The 14,175-nt window shown below is 39.5% G+C and overlaps 3 protein-coding genes across 3 annotated transcripts; 2 read left to right on the top strand and 1 right to left on the bottom strand.

Moving 5' to 3' along the window:
* The first annotated feature begins 245 nt into the window (after positions 1-245).
* LOC102720105 (putative ribosome biogenesis protein slx9-like) lies at positions 246-3,883 on the top strand. Its single transcript, XM_006664400.3, has 5 exons — positions 246-444; positions 868-938; positions 1,830-1,879; positions 3,118-3,254; positions 3,334-3,883. Coding segments are annotated over exons 1-5 (480 nt in total). The 5' UTR covers positions 246-442; the 3' UTR covers positions 3,554-3,883.
* Positions 3,884-5,306: 1,423 nt separating this feature from the next.
* On the top strand, positions 5,307-7,413 carry LOC102713967 (54S ribosomal protein L37, mitochondrial). The gene is made up of 2 exons (XM_006663868.3): positions 5,307-5,443; positions 6,694-7,413. The coding sequence occupies exon 2, from the start codon at positions 6,719-6,721 to the stop codon at positions 7,103-7,105; it is 387 nt and encodes a 128-aa protein (XP_006663931.1). The 5' UTR covers positions 5,307-5,443; positions 6,694-6,718; the 3' UTR covers positions 7,106-7,413.
* Positions 7,414-8,946: 1,533 nt separating this feature from the next.
* Positions 8,947-14,175, bottom strand: LOC102719825 (stromal 70 kDa heat shock-related protein, chloroplastic-like). The gene is made up of 8 exons (XM_015843224.2): positions 13,555-14,175; positions 12,548-12,800; positions 11,842-11,921; positions 11,154-11,296; positions 10,955-11,053; positions 10,669-10,858; positions 10,034-10,432; positions 8,947-9,674 (listed from the first exon to the last, which is right to left on the bottom strand). Exons 1-8 carry the CDS (start codon positions 14,089-14,091, stop codon positions 9,261-9,263), a joined length of 2,115 nt encoding a protein of 704 aa, XP_015698710.2. The 5' UTR covers positions 14,092-14,175; the 3' UTR covers positions 8,947-9,260.

Below are 14,175 nucleotides of genomic sequence, written 5' to 3'. Positions count from 1 at the left end.
CGATATTCTTATAGTGTTATCCGAGGTATATAAAATGGTATGCCGTATTTTTGGAGTGTGCTATCCGAGGTACAGGAGGTATGCATGTATAGAACGGTGACAATCATATATCTTCGTCAAATCAATGCATCATCGTAAAGTGAAAAAAAGAAACAACGAAAATTCACAATGGAACACGCACTGAAAAAGACAAAAATAAATCAAAAATAATAAGAAGGCCCAAAAGAGACTGGGCTGGCCTGGCCCATTAACTGCCGCCTCTCGCTCCCGTCTCCTCCTCCTCCTCCGGCCGCCGCCGCCGCCGCCGCCGCCGCCGCTCTTCCGTCGTCCTGCTGTTTCCGCTGCATCCTCACCGGAAGGCCCCCGAGCCTCGCCGCCCCACCGCCCCCAATCCCTACGCCATTTCCAGCGCCGCCGGGGGCCCGTCGCCGCTACGCCCAAAATGTTGGCTATCTCTCTCTCCTTCCTTCTTTTTTTCCCGTTTGATTCGTCATCGTAATAGGAGTGGTAGTAAAGCCCTTTTTCTTTGTCTCTAGGAGCATAGCATGATCAGTATCAGATGGTTATTGTGATACTAGCAAATTGATCAGGATTTACTAGGTTTCCAATGTGAAGCTAATGGTGTGACCAGCGATAGTTGGCGGCTGCAGGATTGGCAAAACGATATTGTTAGATTTCCCTGTGGATGTGATAGCCTCATCGTTTTGTTTTTGGTGGAATTGTGGCAAACCTTTACTTGATGTGGAGTATTTTGTTTAGATTGTTGAGGGTTGGTCGTTTTATTGTCTGTTTGGTGCTATCGTATAGAGGTTCCTTGTCATTCTGAATTAATATGCTTTCATTCATTTGGAATTGATGTGCTTTCAGGACTGGATCATCTAAGAAGCATGAACTGAAGTCTAAACAGAAGCTTGAGAAGAAGCTCAGCTTCTACACAAGTAGGTGTGCCTTTCCTTTTTCATTTTTCCATGTATTCTTGCTTGATAGCGTTTGCCATGTCTCTGTTACTACCTTTGACTGTACTGTACTCCATCCCAAAATATAAGGCACCCATAATATTAGGAAAATGAACAATTGCAACCTTTGACTAATAATTAAACTAAAAATGTATATGTTTATTGTCACACATATGGTATTTGGTATTTGAAAGTAACTTCACATGGTGTTAATTTCTTACTTGTCGATAATATTGTTAACAAATTGAATGTACGGTGAAACTATAATGTTGGATATTTTGGATGGAGGGAGTGTATATAGCAAATGTTGTTTAATGTGGAGATATTGATTTAGAAGACCAGACTCACCAGAGGATGGTGGTATTGTCTTGTTTTCTTTTACCTCAGTTCTATTCTGAAATGCTTGTTACTCATGTTATAGAAAATTATTCATTTATTCAAAGAAAAAAACTAAGTCTGCAAAGGACAATGCTTTCATTTATTGTGAATAGCGAATAGCATGGAAATATTTCATCCATGAATTGAAATATACCTCTTCATTCATGTGTCATGTTTATCGTTTTTGGTGTTTTGCGATGACAAAACCTCTTTTGTTTTCTATAAATAGATATAGCCTTCCTAGTACACTTCTCTCTTGTTGATTGCTTGTGCCTACAGAACCAGTATATTCTGAAGTTGATAAGACCTTAGTTTGCAGTACTGTACTTGACGCACAGATGTTTATGATTTGTCTTACTGCTAGCTAGATCTGTTTCATTTTCCTTCCTCTTTTCTTTCTACCTTGAGTCCTTGACTATATTTATGGAATAGCATGTTCTGTTTGTTTATTACCGTAGACTAATATAATTGGTCTATGTTCTTTCTGTTTTTCAGAAGTGAAAGATACAGTAACCTCCCTAAATGCTAAAAAGACTATCAGCAAGGTGCTTCTAGACCCTCTTGTTTATTATTGTAGCGTTCTTTAATTCTGTTTAGCGCTGCAAACATTCAATGTTATCATACCAAAATCTTTTAAAAAAGCAACTGTTATTTGACAATTCAAACTGCCAAGTATCGTATCCTATTGTTTATATATCTTTCACCATTTTGCACATGACCTTAGTTGCCATAAGCCTATAACCTTGCATCCTTCTCAACATGACCGATACCTAGCTAATGAGTTAATTCAGGAATCTTCTACAGAGATGGGAAACACATTCTTTTATATTTACTTATACTATTCGATAATTTCAAGCATATAACCCAAACAAATACTATGGAATGTCCATCTAAGTAAACTTGCTGGACAAATCCAAACTTGGGGTTTTTTGGTGTTCCTGCTGCTGCTTGTGCACATGACACCTTTAAAGTACAAACTGAAGCAGGCCGCGCCGCCTTGGACAGGGCAAAGTTATCCACATGCCTCTAGCTGTTGCATGTGAATATATTCCGCAGTTTCTGTTGCTGCAGTTTGTTGCTACTGTTTTTGTTTTGCCCCATGAGTTGCATGGGCATATAACATAACCAATGTTTAGATATTTCAACGATAAATTCCAGATTGTCTGCATTGGCCGCAGTATATATTTGTAAGTTTGATTTTCTCAACCCCTAGCTATGTTTTAGGCTCTTGTCCTGTATATTTATGGTAAACCAAAAATTTGCTTCAGAAGAAAAAAATTACAGTGTCATCTGAACGCCTGTATCTACAGAGACTAGCAAAATATTAAATGAGAATTGATTTAGTACTTGGGGTCTGCTTGGAACCCTAACGACGTTTTATGTTTTCAATAATGATCGACAGTCTCATGTATTTCCTCCTCCTGTGAAACAATTACAAGTATCCAAGGAAACCCATGTGTGCCTATGATAAAATAAATGCCAAGACCAGTTTGTTGTTGATTCTCATGAATTTCCCAACAGATTGTTACAATATTTTCCAGTTCATATATCCTAGATGTGAACTGAGAGCCTTAATTCTCTTCATTTCATATGTTGATGCATCTATATATTAGTGTAAATGTACTTATTAATTCTAAAATGAGACCTTTAGAGAGTTTCCATTAATATTTTATTTGATTCTAAAGCTTGCATATATTTCACATTATTTTTTCTGAAGTTTCACTTGCTTTAGTTTGCACTCACTGTTATTCTCGGTTGTGATTATTTAAATTTCTTTGTGCAGAAAACTAAGCAGAGGAACCACAAGAAGAAACTGAAAGCATATGATCTCTCATCACTCTCTGAGTTCCTGCCTGAAACAGATGCCTCAAAGCAGCAGAGCGAAGCAAAACTGAACTGCAAATCAAAGCAAGCTTTAGTGTAATTCCCTCATCTGCCACTCTGCTTGAGTTGTCACTTTTTTAACATTTATGATTTTGACTTCTGTGACTTCTCTCAGGCAACGAGAGGCTGCCCAGCTGAAGGCTGTGTTGACCAATCCACAGTTCCAGCTCAACCCATTCGCTGCAATCCATCAGCACCTGTTGTCAACACAGCCACATTCTGCGAGAAAAGAGAGCGATTCGGACAAGCACGAGAAGAACCCTAAGGACAAGAAAAGAAAGAAGAACAACAACAAGAAGAATGCTTCATCTACCTCCGAGGCAATGGATATATGATACCGCGAAGTACCCACCAAAAAGGAGAATTTGCACAATTATCATCAATCTTGGTTTGAAATAGACTCCTTTGATGTGATCTCTTGAACATTGTCAAATTTTGTTAAAGAGCCAGCATTCTCTCCTCCCAGAGCTTCCTAGTTGCTTGTAGCATGGCTGAAGGAGTGTTCAAGTGCAACAAATTTGTACCTGGAGCATTTTCTCGCTGGATATATATAAAAATCGAATTGGTCAGGTTGACTCTTGTCCGAAACACCAGGTATTCTTTCTCCTCATTAACTATTAATTATCATGTTTCAAGTGTTCCGGATTTTAACGATAAGTTGGTAATTTAATGAGAAGTTGATCTGAAACGAATCTTTCTGGTTTCATCCCAAAACAAGTATTTCTAACAGAAACAAATCTCTCTGGTTTCTGTCTCAAGATAAATAGCTAGTCGTTATATTTTGGGCGTCTCGACATCTCGTACGTAATACGGCGCGCACACATGAATTTCACTTTCTTCCTTCCCTAAATTAAGCACACACACTTAAGCAGTTCACACCTCCTCTCATTGAATCACTCGAGAGAAAGAACCTGTAACTCTGAGGCCCCGTTCGGCACACAGATTTCCTCGTTTTTCACGTGCATGTTTCTGGGAAAGTTGTTTTAAAAAATCACATTAATCTATTTTATATTTTTTATAATTAATAATTAATTAATTATATACTAATTTATTAATACGTTTTCGCGCCCGGTAACTTACCTTATCACCCTCACTGAGTATTCTTGTTTATCACCCACGTCTTTTCGTTTCTATTTATGTTTATAAGCTAAAATTTAAATTTTTAACCTTGAATTTGAAGTGGATTTTAGAGTTTTTTCATCGTAGTTTATTTTTACCTTGGCTTTTAAAAAGTTAAGAATACTCATGTAAAAGTTTTATTTATAAATTATTTTTTATTTATAAATATGTTCTTTAGTTTTTTGTGTGAAAAGCCAAACAATAACACCCCATATATATTTGGCAAAATTCACCTAGAGTATAGGATTAAAGCAAGATGCCCTTCTAGTATATCGAACTACAAAGAAGCATCCAAATTGGTGAGACTAAAGTCAATGATTAGAAGCGATACAACTACTTGATCCTTGAACCTATGTCGTTTGTGTTTGTCCTATGATTCAATGCGCTCCTCTCCTAGTAGTCCTTTGTATTTATACCAACAAGCATCAGTTCTCCAAGTAAAAAAAACGGAGAAGATTTTAGGCACTATGACCGACTGGATTGAATAGGTGCATCGTACCTCAGATCCGTTGTCCATATACAATTTCCTATTTCCAAAAGTACTGTTACTCATATCCATATAGTCCCTCCGTTCTAAATATTTAACGTAATTAACATTTTTATACACGTTTAAGTATTCATCTTATTAAAAAAATATTTAGCTATTCCATCCCTACACCACCGCCCCCAGTTCCTATGCCACTTCGGTTACGTTTGGCCACGGAAAAAGTTAACTAAGCCACTATCGTTTTCTCGTGCACATTTCCTGAACTGCTAAACGGTGTATTTTTTAAAAAAATATAGTTTTAAAAAACCATATTAATTTATTTTATATTTTTTAATAATTAATTAATTATTTATTTATATACTAATCTATTATTATTTTTCTGTACCGTTAACTTAACTTACTTCCCCCTCCGTCGAACGCGGCCTTCCTCTGCCACGCAACAAAGACGGGCCAAGAAAAAGAAAGCCTTCCTAACGAGGACAAACAGAGACGGGCCCGGCCCATTAGCTGCCTCCCGCTCCCGTCTCCTCCTCCTCCGGCCGCCGCCGCCTCGCACGACCTCGCCCGCCGCCGCCTCCGCTCTTCCGTCGTCAGGACTGTTTCCGCGGCATCCTCACCGGTGAGCATCCATTCTCTCTCTCTCTCTCTCTCTCTCATCTCGCTCTCTATACCGGCGCGCTATTTATTTTTTCTTGTTCTGGGATTTGGCATCGTGAACCCTAGATAGGTTCCTCTCCAGATCTGCAAGTTTCTCTCTCACTTTGCGTTGACATTTAATGCTAATAACCATTTTTTTCCCAAAAAGTACGAATTCGTTCGTGCCGTCAGAATCGCCGGTGCTGCTGCTGCAGCAGCAGCAGCAGCAGCTTGTTTCCTGTAAAATCAAGTGGCTGGTCGTGCTGTAGCAGGTATCTGTGTGCAGGTTATTTATCGAAACGGGCTGTGACATAGCAGCAATTTCCCTCTTGCATTGTCTGATTGGAAACAAGAATCTTTGTCCGAGGATGAGGCTTCTCAGCTTCGTGATGTGGATTTTGACATCTTGTATAACTCGAACTGAACTTTTGTCATGCGTACTAGTGCTACATGAGCTTCATTAGCTGGGCATTTTATCTTCACTGACCTTGTGGACATCTTACACTTCACACTTATTATGTGCATGATAGATGGGGTTTCCTTGTTAATTGTTTCTTTGTGGTTCTAGCACAAATGGCATGTGTGAGTTGAATTGTGTACCATGAGCCCTATCTTTTTGAAGTATCGTCATCTCTGTATATATGAAATGCAAGGAAGAGAGGCAACGCAATCAACGCCGTTGTATGGATACGAGTGCATGGTACCATTAACCGTATAGGAGATAAAATATTCTTGGACCCTATATGTGGAATTGTCAAACAAATTCACCAGGTTGCTTGTTGTTAGCTGAAATATTACTGGTGATGACATGAAGCTCCAGTTAAAAGCAAAGTGTGTTAACCGCATTTTTTTTGGGTGCTAGGCTCTTTGCTGATGGGTGTATGTATATTCCTATTTTCCATTGCAAGTCACGTATTCACTCGAGAAACATGCAAAAGCAAATAACCTGTTGTGGCCATCTTAGAAATAGAATAGAAAGCTTTATTGGTTTTTTTTTTGGCAAGGAAAGAAGCTTTAAATAAATCTGTGTTTGCTTCTGAGATCAACCCCCCTAAGACATGACACCAAGTAGCATGGGCAAGCAAAAATAATGTTGGCCCCAAACAAGTTTCGTAATACCTCGAGCAACTATTTGTACATATATATGTGTGTTTTCATGACCTTGAGTTAAATATTATCTTCTTCCAAATTCTGAACTTTTTCACCAGCAATTATGTTTACTGATATATGCAGCTGAAGCATCCATCCAGGAACGGCGATGGCTTTGAGGAGAGTACTGAAGCCTGGCGATATTCCAGCAGCTGCATCCCAATCATTTGGAGTAAGAGGGTTTGCAATTGCAAGCAAGGCAAAGAAGGGTGGAAAAGGTGGCGCTGATGCTGCAAAAACTCCTGTACTCAGCAAAGAACTCAAGAGTACAACAGTGTTTGGCGCAAACATCCTCAAGGAAGGTTCTGACCCAAAACTCCAGCCAGATTCTGAGTATCCTGAGTGGCTGTGGCACCTGCTCGACAAGCGACCTATGCTGAGTGAGCTGCGGAGGAAAGACTCCAAGACGCTCCCCTATGAAGACCTGAAGCGATTCGTCAAGCTGGTGAACCGAGCTCGGATCAAGGAACAGAATGCCCTCACTGCAAAGAACTGATCTGGATACTATGGTGGAACTTTTCATCTGTCTGTTTTCACTGCATGATCTACTGTTGAATATGCTAGTTGTGCTCTGCAATAATGTAGTGACCTGGAGCATCAAGATGTTTAGAGCTGCTTGGTTTGGTACTGTTGTAACTTGTGCCATCACCTTGCTTCAGCTTCCTTTTTTTTTATGGGCCTTGTGGCAAAATGCTTTAGCAAATTATCGTGTTCTTTGTTCCTTTGGCAGCACCAGGTGATCCAAGCCTGATACTTGATATAGAGCTATGAAATGGAGGAATCTCATCGTTTGGCTTTCTTTTAGGATATTTGCAAATAAAAATATGAATAAAAATTATATATATATATATATATATATATATATATATATATATATATATATATATATATATATATATATATAGAAAAGACTAATATGTACATCCCTTAGTATAAGCTATTTTACCCTCTTTTTCTTTCAATGTCTCCTAAGGCCCAACTTACTTCCACCCTCCTCCTAAAGCCTAAAAATTATCCCTATTTCATTTAAAGGCTGGTTAAAAGGTCAACTCCGTGCGTCAACCTTTTACGGGCTTCACCTCATATTTATCTAAGCTTAGCTCTCGTCTCACAGAAATTGTGCAGGAACACGACGACAAAAATATAGTAACACGACGACTAATTTGTGGTAACAACGTCGAAACATACGATCTACTTTTTTAAAACAATTTTTTTTAAATAATATGGTACGAAAGTTCTTAAAAAATAATATATGAGATGAGAGATAAAGTTGTTTAAAGTTCGAAATCTTAAGAAATATCTATAAGTGCAGTAACGATACGTATTCTATTAAGTAATAACGCTATGTTGCTATAAAGTATGTGTATTGTTACTGCACAATTACAGTAACGTTGTGATAGAAGTGCAGTAACATCGTGATATACATGCAGTAACATGTTTGTTACACAATTACAGTAACGTCGTAATAGAAATACAGTAACATCACGATAGAAATAGAATAACATCACGACTGTACATTGTTGCTACAGTACAACTAATGCATGTGAGAGAACTAAAATATTGTATTCCCAATCTTTAGAGAGCAATATCTCATGCGTTTTATATTATTTTTCAAAACCGTTTTCACCACATTGGGTAAAAAAATGTGATTTAAAAAACTAGATCCGTCGTGACTATATTTTAACGTTGTTACTGTATTTTATAAGACATGTTACTGTATTTTTGCCTTCGTGTTACTGTACTTTTCAGATAGACGGAAGTTGACAAAGGTGGGACATGGAGGTAGGTCAAAGGACGGGTTTGACCAGAGGGCTTTGACCAGGCTAGTTAAGAGGTTTTGGGCCCTTGAAAAGGGGTGTGAGGTGGGTTTGGGCAATATGAGAGAAGGAGGGCATAGAATAGCTTATTATACGGGGTATATATATATATATATATATAATTTTTAACAATCTAAAAGCAATGGCTACAAAATAAACTGCGATACAAAACCTTAAATCAACTCTATATTTTCCAAATTTAACATTGAAAAAAGTTAAATATAAGCAAAAAGGAACTTTTGTATCTTCTGCATCGGCTTCTTGTCCATCGGCTTGTCCAGTGTTCATTCCAACATGATCTTGTCTCTTATTATGGACACCGATGTGCAATCATTTATTGAACTCTTAGTTAAACCGGGATCTTTAGTTGTAGTGGTTTTTCTTGGTCATAAGGCTACTGAAAATCAAACCAGAAACATCTCTACATGCATAAATCAAACACCTCTACAGGCGTAAATCAAACGAAAAATCACAGGCATACTGAAAATCAAACAGGAATAACGGATCACCGGTAGGATGTACAGGGAACTCATGACAACTTATTTTTCAAAGGACAAGGTCTTATCTTATCAATTAGCTATATCTCCGATCAAAACCTTTGCCTCCTTTCTTTGGTGAAGACTGCTTCTTTCAATCCTTCATACAATATCACAGGAAAATGTTGGCAAAACCCTACCGCTATCAAATTGCATACTAAATAACCTAATCTAACATGGATTGACGGTAATACAGAAGGCACAATTTGTTCATTCTCTATAGCGCCACCCAGAGTATCCCTCACCGTCATGCACCAAGGATCATCCTTCCATCAATGACCTTTAATTGCTATAACCATCAATTGCTGTCGGTGAAGTCCGCATCAATAACATCTCCGTCATTCGGTCCCTTTGCGCCAGAGCTCGTTGGTCCAGCACCAGCATCAGCATCAGCACCAGGAGTAGGTCCAGCGGCACCAGCATTTGGCTGCTGGTTGTACATGGCCTGACCGATTTGCATAACCTCCTCGTTCAAAGCAGCCATGGCATCCTTCATGTTCTGTGTTGATCCACCGGCAATAGCTTCTCTGAGCTCATTGAGCTTGGCATCTACCTTCTCTTTCACAGGTGCAGGTACCTTGTCACCCAGCTCCTTCAGTTGCTTCTCGGTCTGGTAGACCACAGAATCTGCCTGGTTTTTGGTGTCAATTGCATCTCTTTTCTCTTTGTCCTCCTGAGCAAACTTGTCAGCCTCTTCTACCATTCTCTCAACCTGCAAAACAAAAATATCTCAGATGGATTTTTTATTCTTCAACGTAATTTTATTTTTATCTTAGCTTAAACGACCATTTTCCTAAAGGAACTAACGGTAGATTCTATACAATGAAAAATTAAGCTACTCTCTGGTGAACTAAGGATTATGAAAACAATTACATGCCATGAAAAAGCAAGCAATGAGATTCAGAATGAAACATAGGGAGCAGAGAAAATACAATAATACATAATCATATAGAAAACCATATAATTACATTCTTAAGAAACTACAACTTTACACCTAGTCACAGTATAGCAACCACAGTTTGGTGAATAATAACACAAGATGGAAGATGCTCACGCTGGGTGAGGACATACCTCATCCTTTGGTAGAGTACTGGCACCAGTGATGGTGATATCCTGTTTCTTCCCAGTGCCCTTGTCAATAGCAGCAACGGAGAGAATGCCATTGGCATCAATATCAAACTTGACTTCAATTTGTGGAACACCACGTGGTGCAGGTGGGATTCCATCCAAGCGGAAGCTTCCAAGAGACTTGTTGTCCCGGACAAACTCTCTCTCCCCCTGGAGAACATTAATCTCCACACTTGTCTGACCATCTGCAGCTGTCGAGAATACCTCTGATTTTGAGGTGGGCAGTGTTGTGTTTCTAGGGATAATCTTGGTCATCACTCCACCCAATGTCTCCAAACCAAGAGACAATGGAGTAACATCAAGAAGAACAACATCTTTTACATCTCCAGCCAAAACTCCACCCTGGTGTTACAAGGGAAATACAAATATATTAATTGACATTTCAGATTCTGTACAAGAGGAATGCAGACTTGAAGTGTTAAAAAACACGCATTGGGAAGTTGGTTTTAAATACATATAAAAATTCACTTGTAATGTAGGAAACATGCACTTAAGATCACTGAAGTAATTAGAAGATTTACGGATGATGTTCTACAAAGACCAACAAATTAAAGCACATGTGAGGACAAGAAAATGACCTGCACAGCTGCCCCGAGAGAAACAACCTCATCAGGGTTGACTGTGACATTGGGATCCTTGCCAGTGATCTTCCTCACAAGTTCTTGCACTGAAGGGATCCGAGTGGATCCACCAACAAGAATTACTTCATCCAGGTTATCAACAGACAGCTTGGCATCTCTCAAGGCATTATTGACAGGAGTTTTAAGCCTATCAACAAGAAGCATAGTTGTCAAGCCTTTAAAAAATACGAGCAAATGCAGAACATTTTTAGGTTTATATATCAGCAGAATGTCTATATTCTACCTGTCAATGAGGTCTGAACACAGTTCCTCAAATTTGGCTCTGGAGAGGGTTGTCTCGATGTGTTTAGGCCCATCAGCAGTAGCAGTTATGAAAGGCAAGCTGCAATTCAAGATATTCAATGATTTAAGAAGAAAAATCACCAGATGAGCAAGAAAATACTATCCAACATCTCTGTGAAAACAATAGGAAAGTAACTTACCTAATGTTTGTTTGTGTCAGCGTAGACAGCTCCATCTTAGCTTTCTCTGCTGCCTCAGTGAGTCGCTGCAGGGCTTGTTTGTCTTTCAGAAGATCAATGCCTTCATCTTTCTTAAAGTTGCTAGCAAGCCAATCCACAACTTTCTACATAATTCAAGAGTAACATTCAAATATCAATATAAATTAATAACAAATTGATTAACATACTGTCAGTAAAGAAAGGGTTAAATTGATAAGTGTACAGTCAATGGACCTACAGGACAATGCCAATAGACCTTTCATATGCTAATTGTCTCTTAGATGTTCAAATAAATACTTATGGGAATTATACAAAAAATATATAAAGGACTTGATGAGGTCAGATTCCACCAGAGATCACGCAGAGCTCATCTTTACGATAGTTTCATGAGTCAAGACTTACCAAGTAAAAGATCCACCAGAAATAAACTGCAATTCAATAATTACATTGAAGAAAGAGCATCTACTGAGAAATTTTGGTTGGCCGATACTACCAGTCTACTTAAGAAAAAATAATTTAATCTCCATAAGGGGCACCACATCATATTTGTGAAAAGTGCATGATGCAATGTTCCACTAGAAAAAAAGTTAGAACAGTTGTGATGTGTTTTCACAGATTTCAAAAGTGGAGATTTGGTAGCAGGTAATTTCTTAAAAGCGGAATTACACACCTTATCAAAGTCATCACCACCAAGGTGTGTGTCACCGGATGTGGAAAGCACCTCAAACACACCATCTCCAACCTCCAATACTGCATGATAATGTTTCTTTAGTACAGATCACTATTCAAAACAACTATATAAGTTAGGGATAAGAGGGTGCAACGCAGTTCATTTGTTCATGTCATGTTTGAAAATGTATCCTGTTATTTTCAGGATAGAAACCATCTACTTCACAATTGATGAACTCAAAATTAAGTTCCATTTTCTTCGAGTGTCATCTTCTGAGAGACTTTTGTTTTATGTAGATCTTTTATTAGACGCTGTCTCTTTCAAAGTAGAGTCTCTTTTGACTAAATATCGATCTTTTTTTTTAAAAAAAAAACTCAAAATCAGCATCTATCTGTATGATAATATAACAAAAAGATACTCAACTCAAATATTAAATAGTAACAATATGTTAATTTCCAGAGGAACCATATAGAGTCGAAGTTGTGCTTTTAGTTAAACAGCTGTGAACCATTACTGTAAAAAGATCCTTACAGAGGATTGCATGATCCATTCGATCAAATCAATTCGTTATGTATTTTCCAGTTCTGATTCATCTAGGAATAAAGGTCAGTGATAGTATTATGATAAGATTCAGGTCTACAAGATCCAGATATTACAGTAATAGTACCAGACAAGTAAACAGTTTGATATAACAGTACATACATACCAGAGACGTCAAAGGTACCGCCTCCCAAGTCAAACACAAGAATTGTTTCATTGTTTTTCTTCTCAAAACCATAAGCAAGGGATGCAGCAGTTGGCTCATTTATAATGCGGAGAACTTCCAATCCGGCGATGCGTCCAGCATCTTTTGTTGCTGTTCTCTGTGAGTCATTGAAGTATGCCGGAACAGTAACCACTGCCTTTGTAATTTTATCATTCAAAAACTTGGATGCATCATCCACCAACTTCCTCAAGACCTGTCATGTTCACATTTTACCAGGAAAGTCAAATACTCCGTTTTAAATAATAAATAAAACATAATCTGCATTGTGTAACTTGGGTCTTGTTACAGTAACAGACCAATGTATTTATGCCCCCTACACATGTATATGCGTGTGATGACATCTTGAAACCGGACTTAAACTAGGAATTAGTGATGGCAGAAGACATTACCTTATTAATCAGCAACATATGTGTTAAGCAAGGAAATAGAAACCTAAGTAAACTTCTTTCTCTTTCACTGTACTAAGTGGACTACACTTTAAGAAAAAAATATTCTAGTTGATATTTTCCCACCACTCAGACTAACTGACTGCTAAATAGAAGCTCAAGATAATTACAGGACTATCTAAAACTGATTAGGCATTATAACAAGCATTTGGGCATAAAACATACTAATAAGCAAACCGATACAATAATAAAATATATCTTGTGGGAAACATACAAAACGTTATAACTTGATATCGCCGATGTCTAGTTAAAAACAGTAGCATCCATTTGGAAGCAGTACCTCCAAGTCTATTTTTTTTTTATTTTGCATTCCACTAAACAATCACATTTAGGATACAGGACTAAGCATCCTATTCAAATTCATTATTTCATCATTCCAATAGCCCCAATACTTCTGTACAAAATTGAGTGGAAGAATGAATGTATGGGCAGCAAAAATGTGCTATTGATAGAGAAATCGAAATTGGAGACAAAAAATATAGGTACGGCGAAAAAAATCACCTGCGCGGAAATCTCCTCGGCGGCGAACTGCTTGCCGATGGCGGGGCAGTCGAGCTTGACGTTGCCGTTGTCGTCGCGCACGACGTGGTAGGAGACCTGCTTGGCCTCGTCGTCGACCTCGGCCATCTTGCGGCCGATGAAGCGCTTGACGGAGAAGAAGGTGTTCTCCGGGTTGACCACGGCCTGCCTCTTGGCGATCTGGCCGACGAGGCGCTCCCCTCCCTTGGTGTAGGCGACGACGGAGGGCGTCGTCCGCTGGCCCTCGGCGTTGGTGATGACCGTGGGCTTGCCCCCCTCCATCGCCGCCACGGCGGAGTTGGTGGTGCCGAGGTCGATCCCCACCACCTTCTCGCACGCCACGCGCATCGCCAGGCCCCGCGGCCGCCCCGCCCGCGGCGCCCGCATCTGCACCGCCGCGGGCGCGGGCCTCCGCCCCACGAACAGCTGGCCGCTCCTGGCCCCCGCCGGGCATGGCCTCCGCCCCACGAGGGGCGACCCCGACGCCATCGCGCCGACCTGGGAGGCGAAGGACGCCATGAGCGAGAGGAAACCCTAGTCCTCTCAGCAAGCAGCGAGGGGAGGATTCGCGGCGGAAAGGCTTCTCGCGGAGGCGGAGGCGGA

The sequence above is a fragment of the Oryza brachyantha genome, chromosome 12 (assembly GCF_000231095.2).
Source record: "Oryza brachyantha chromosome 12, ObraRS2, whole genome shotgun sequence".
NCBI classification, from domain to species: Eukaryota; Viridiplantae; Streptophyta; class Magnoliopsida; order Poales; family Poaceae; genus Oryza; species Oryza brachyantha.
The sequence above is the reverse complement of the archived record's forward strand: the minus strand, read 5'-3'. Positions and strand labels throughout refer to the sequence as shown.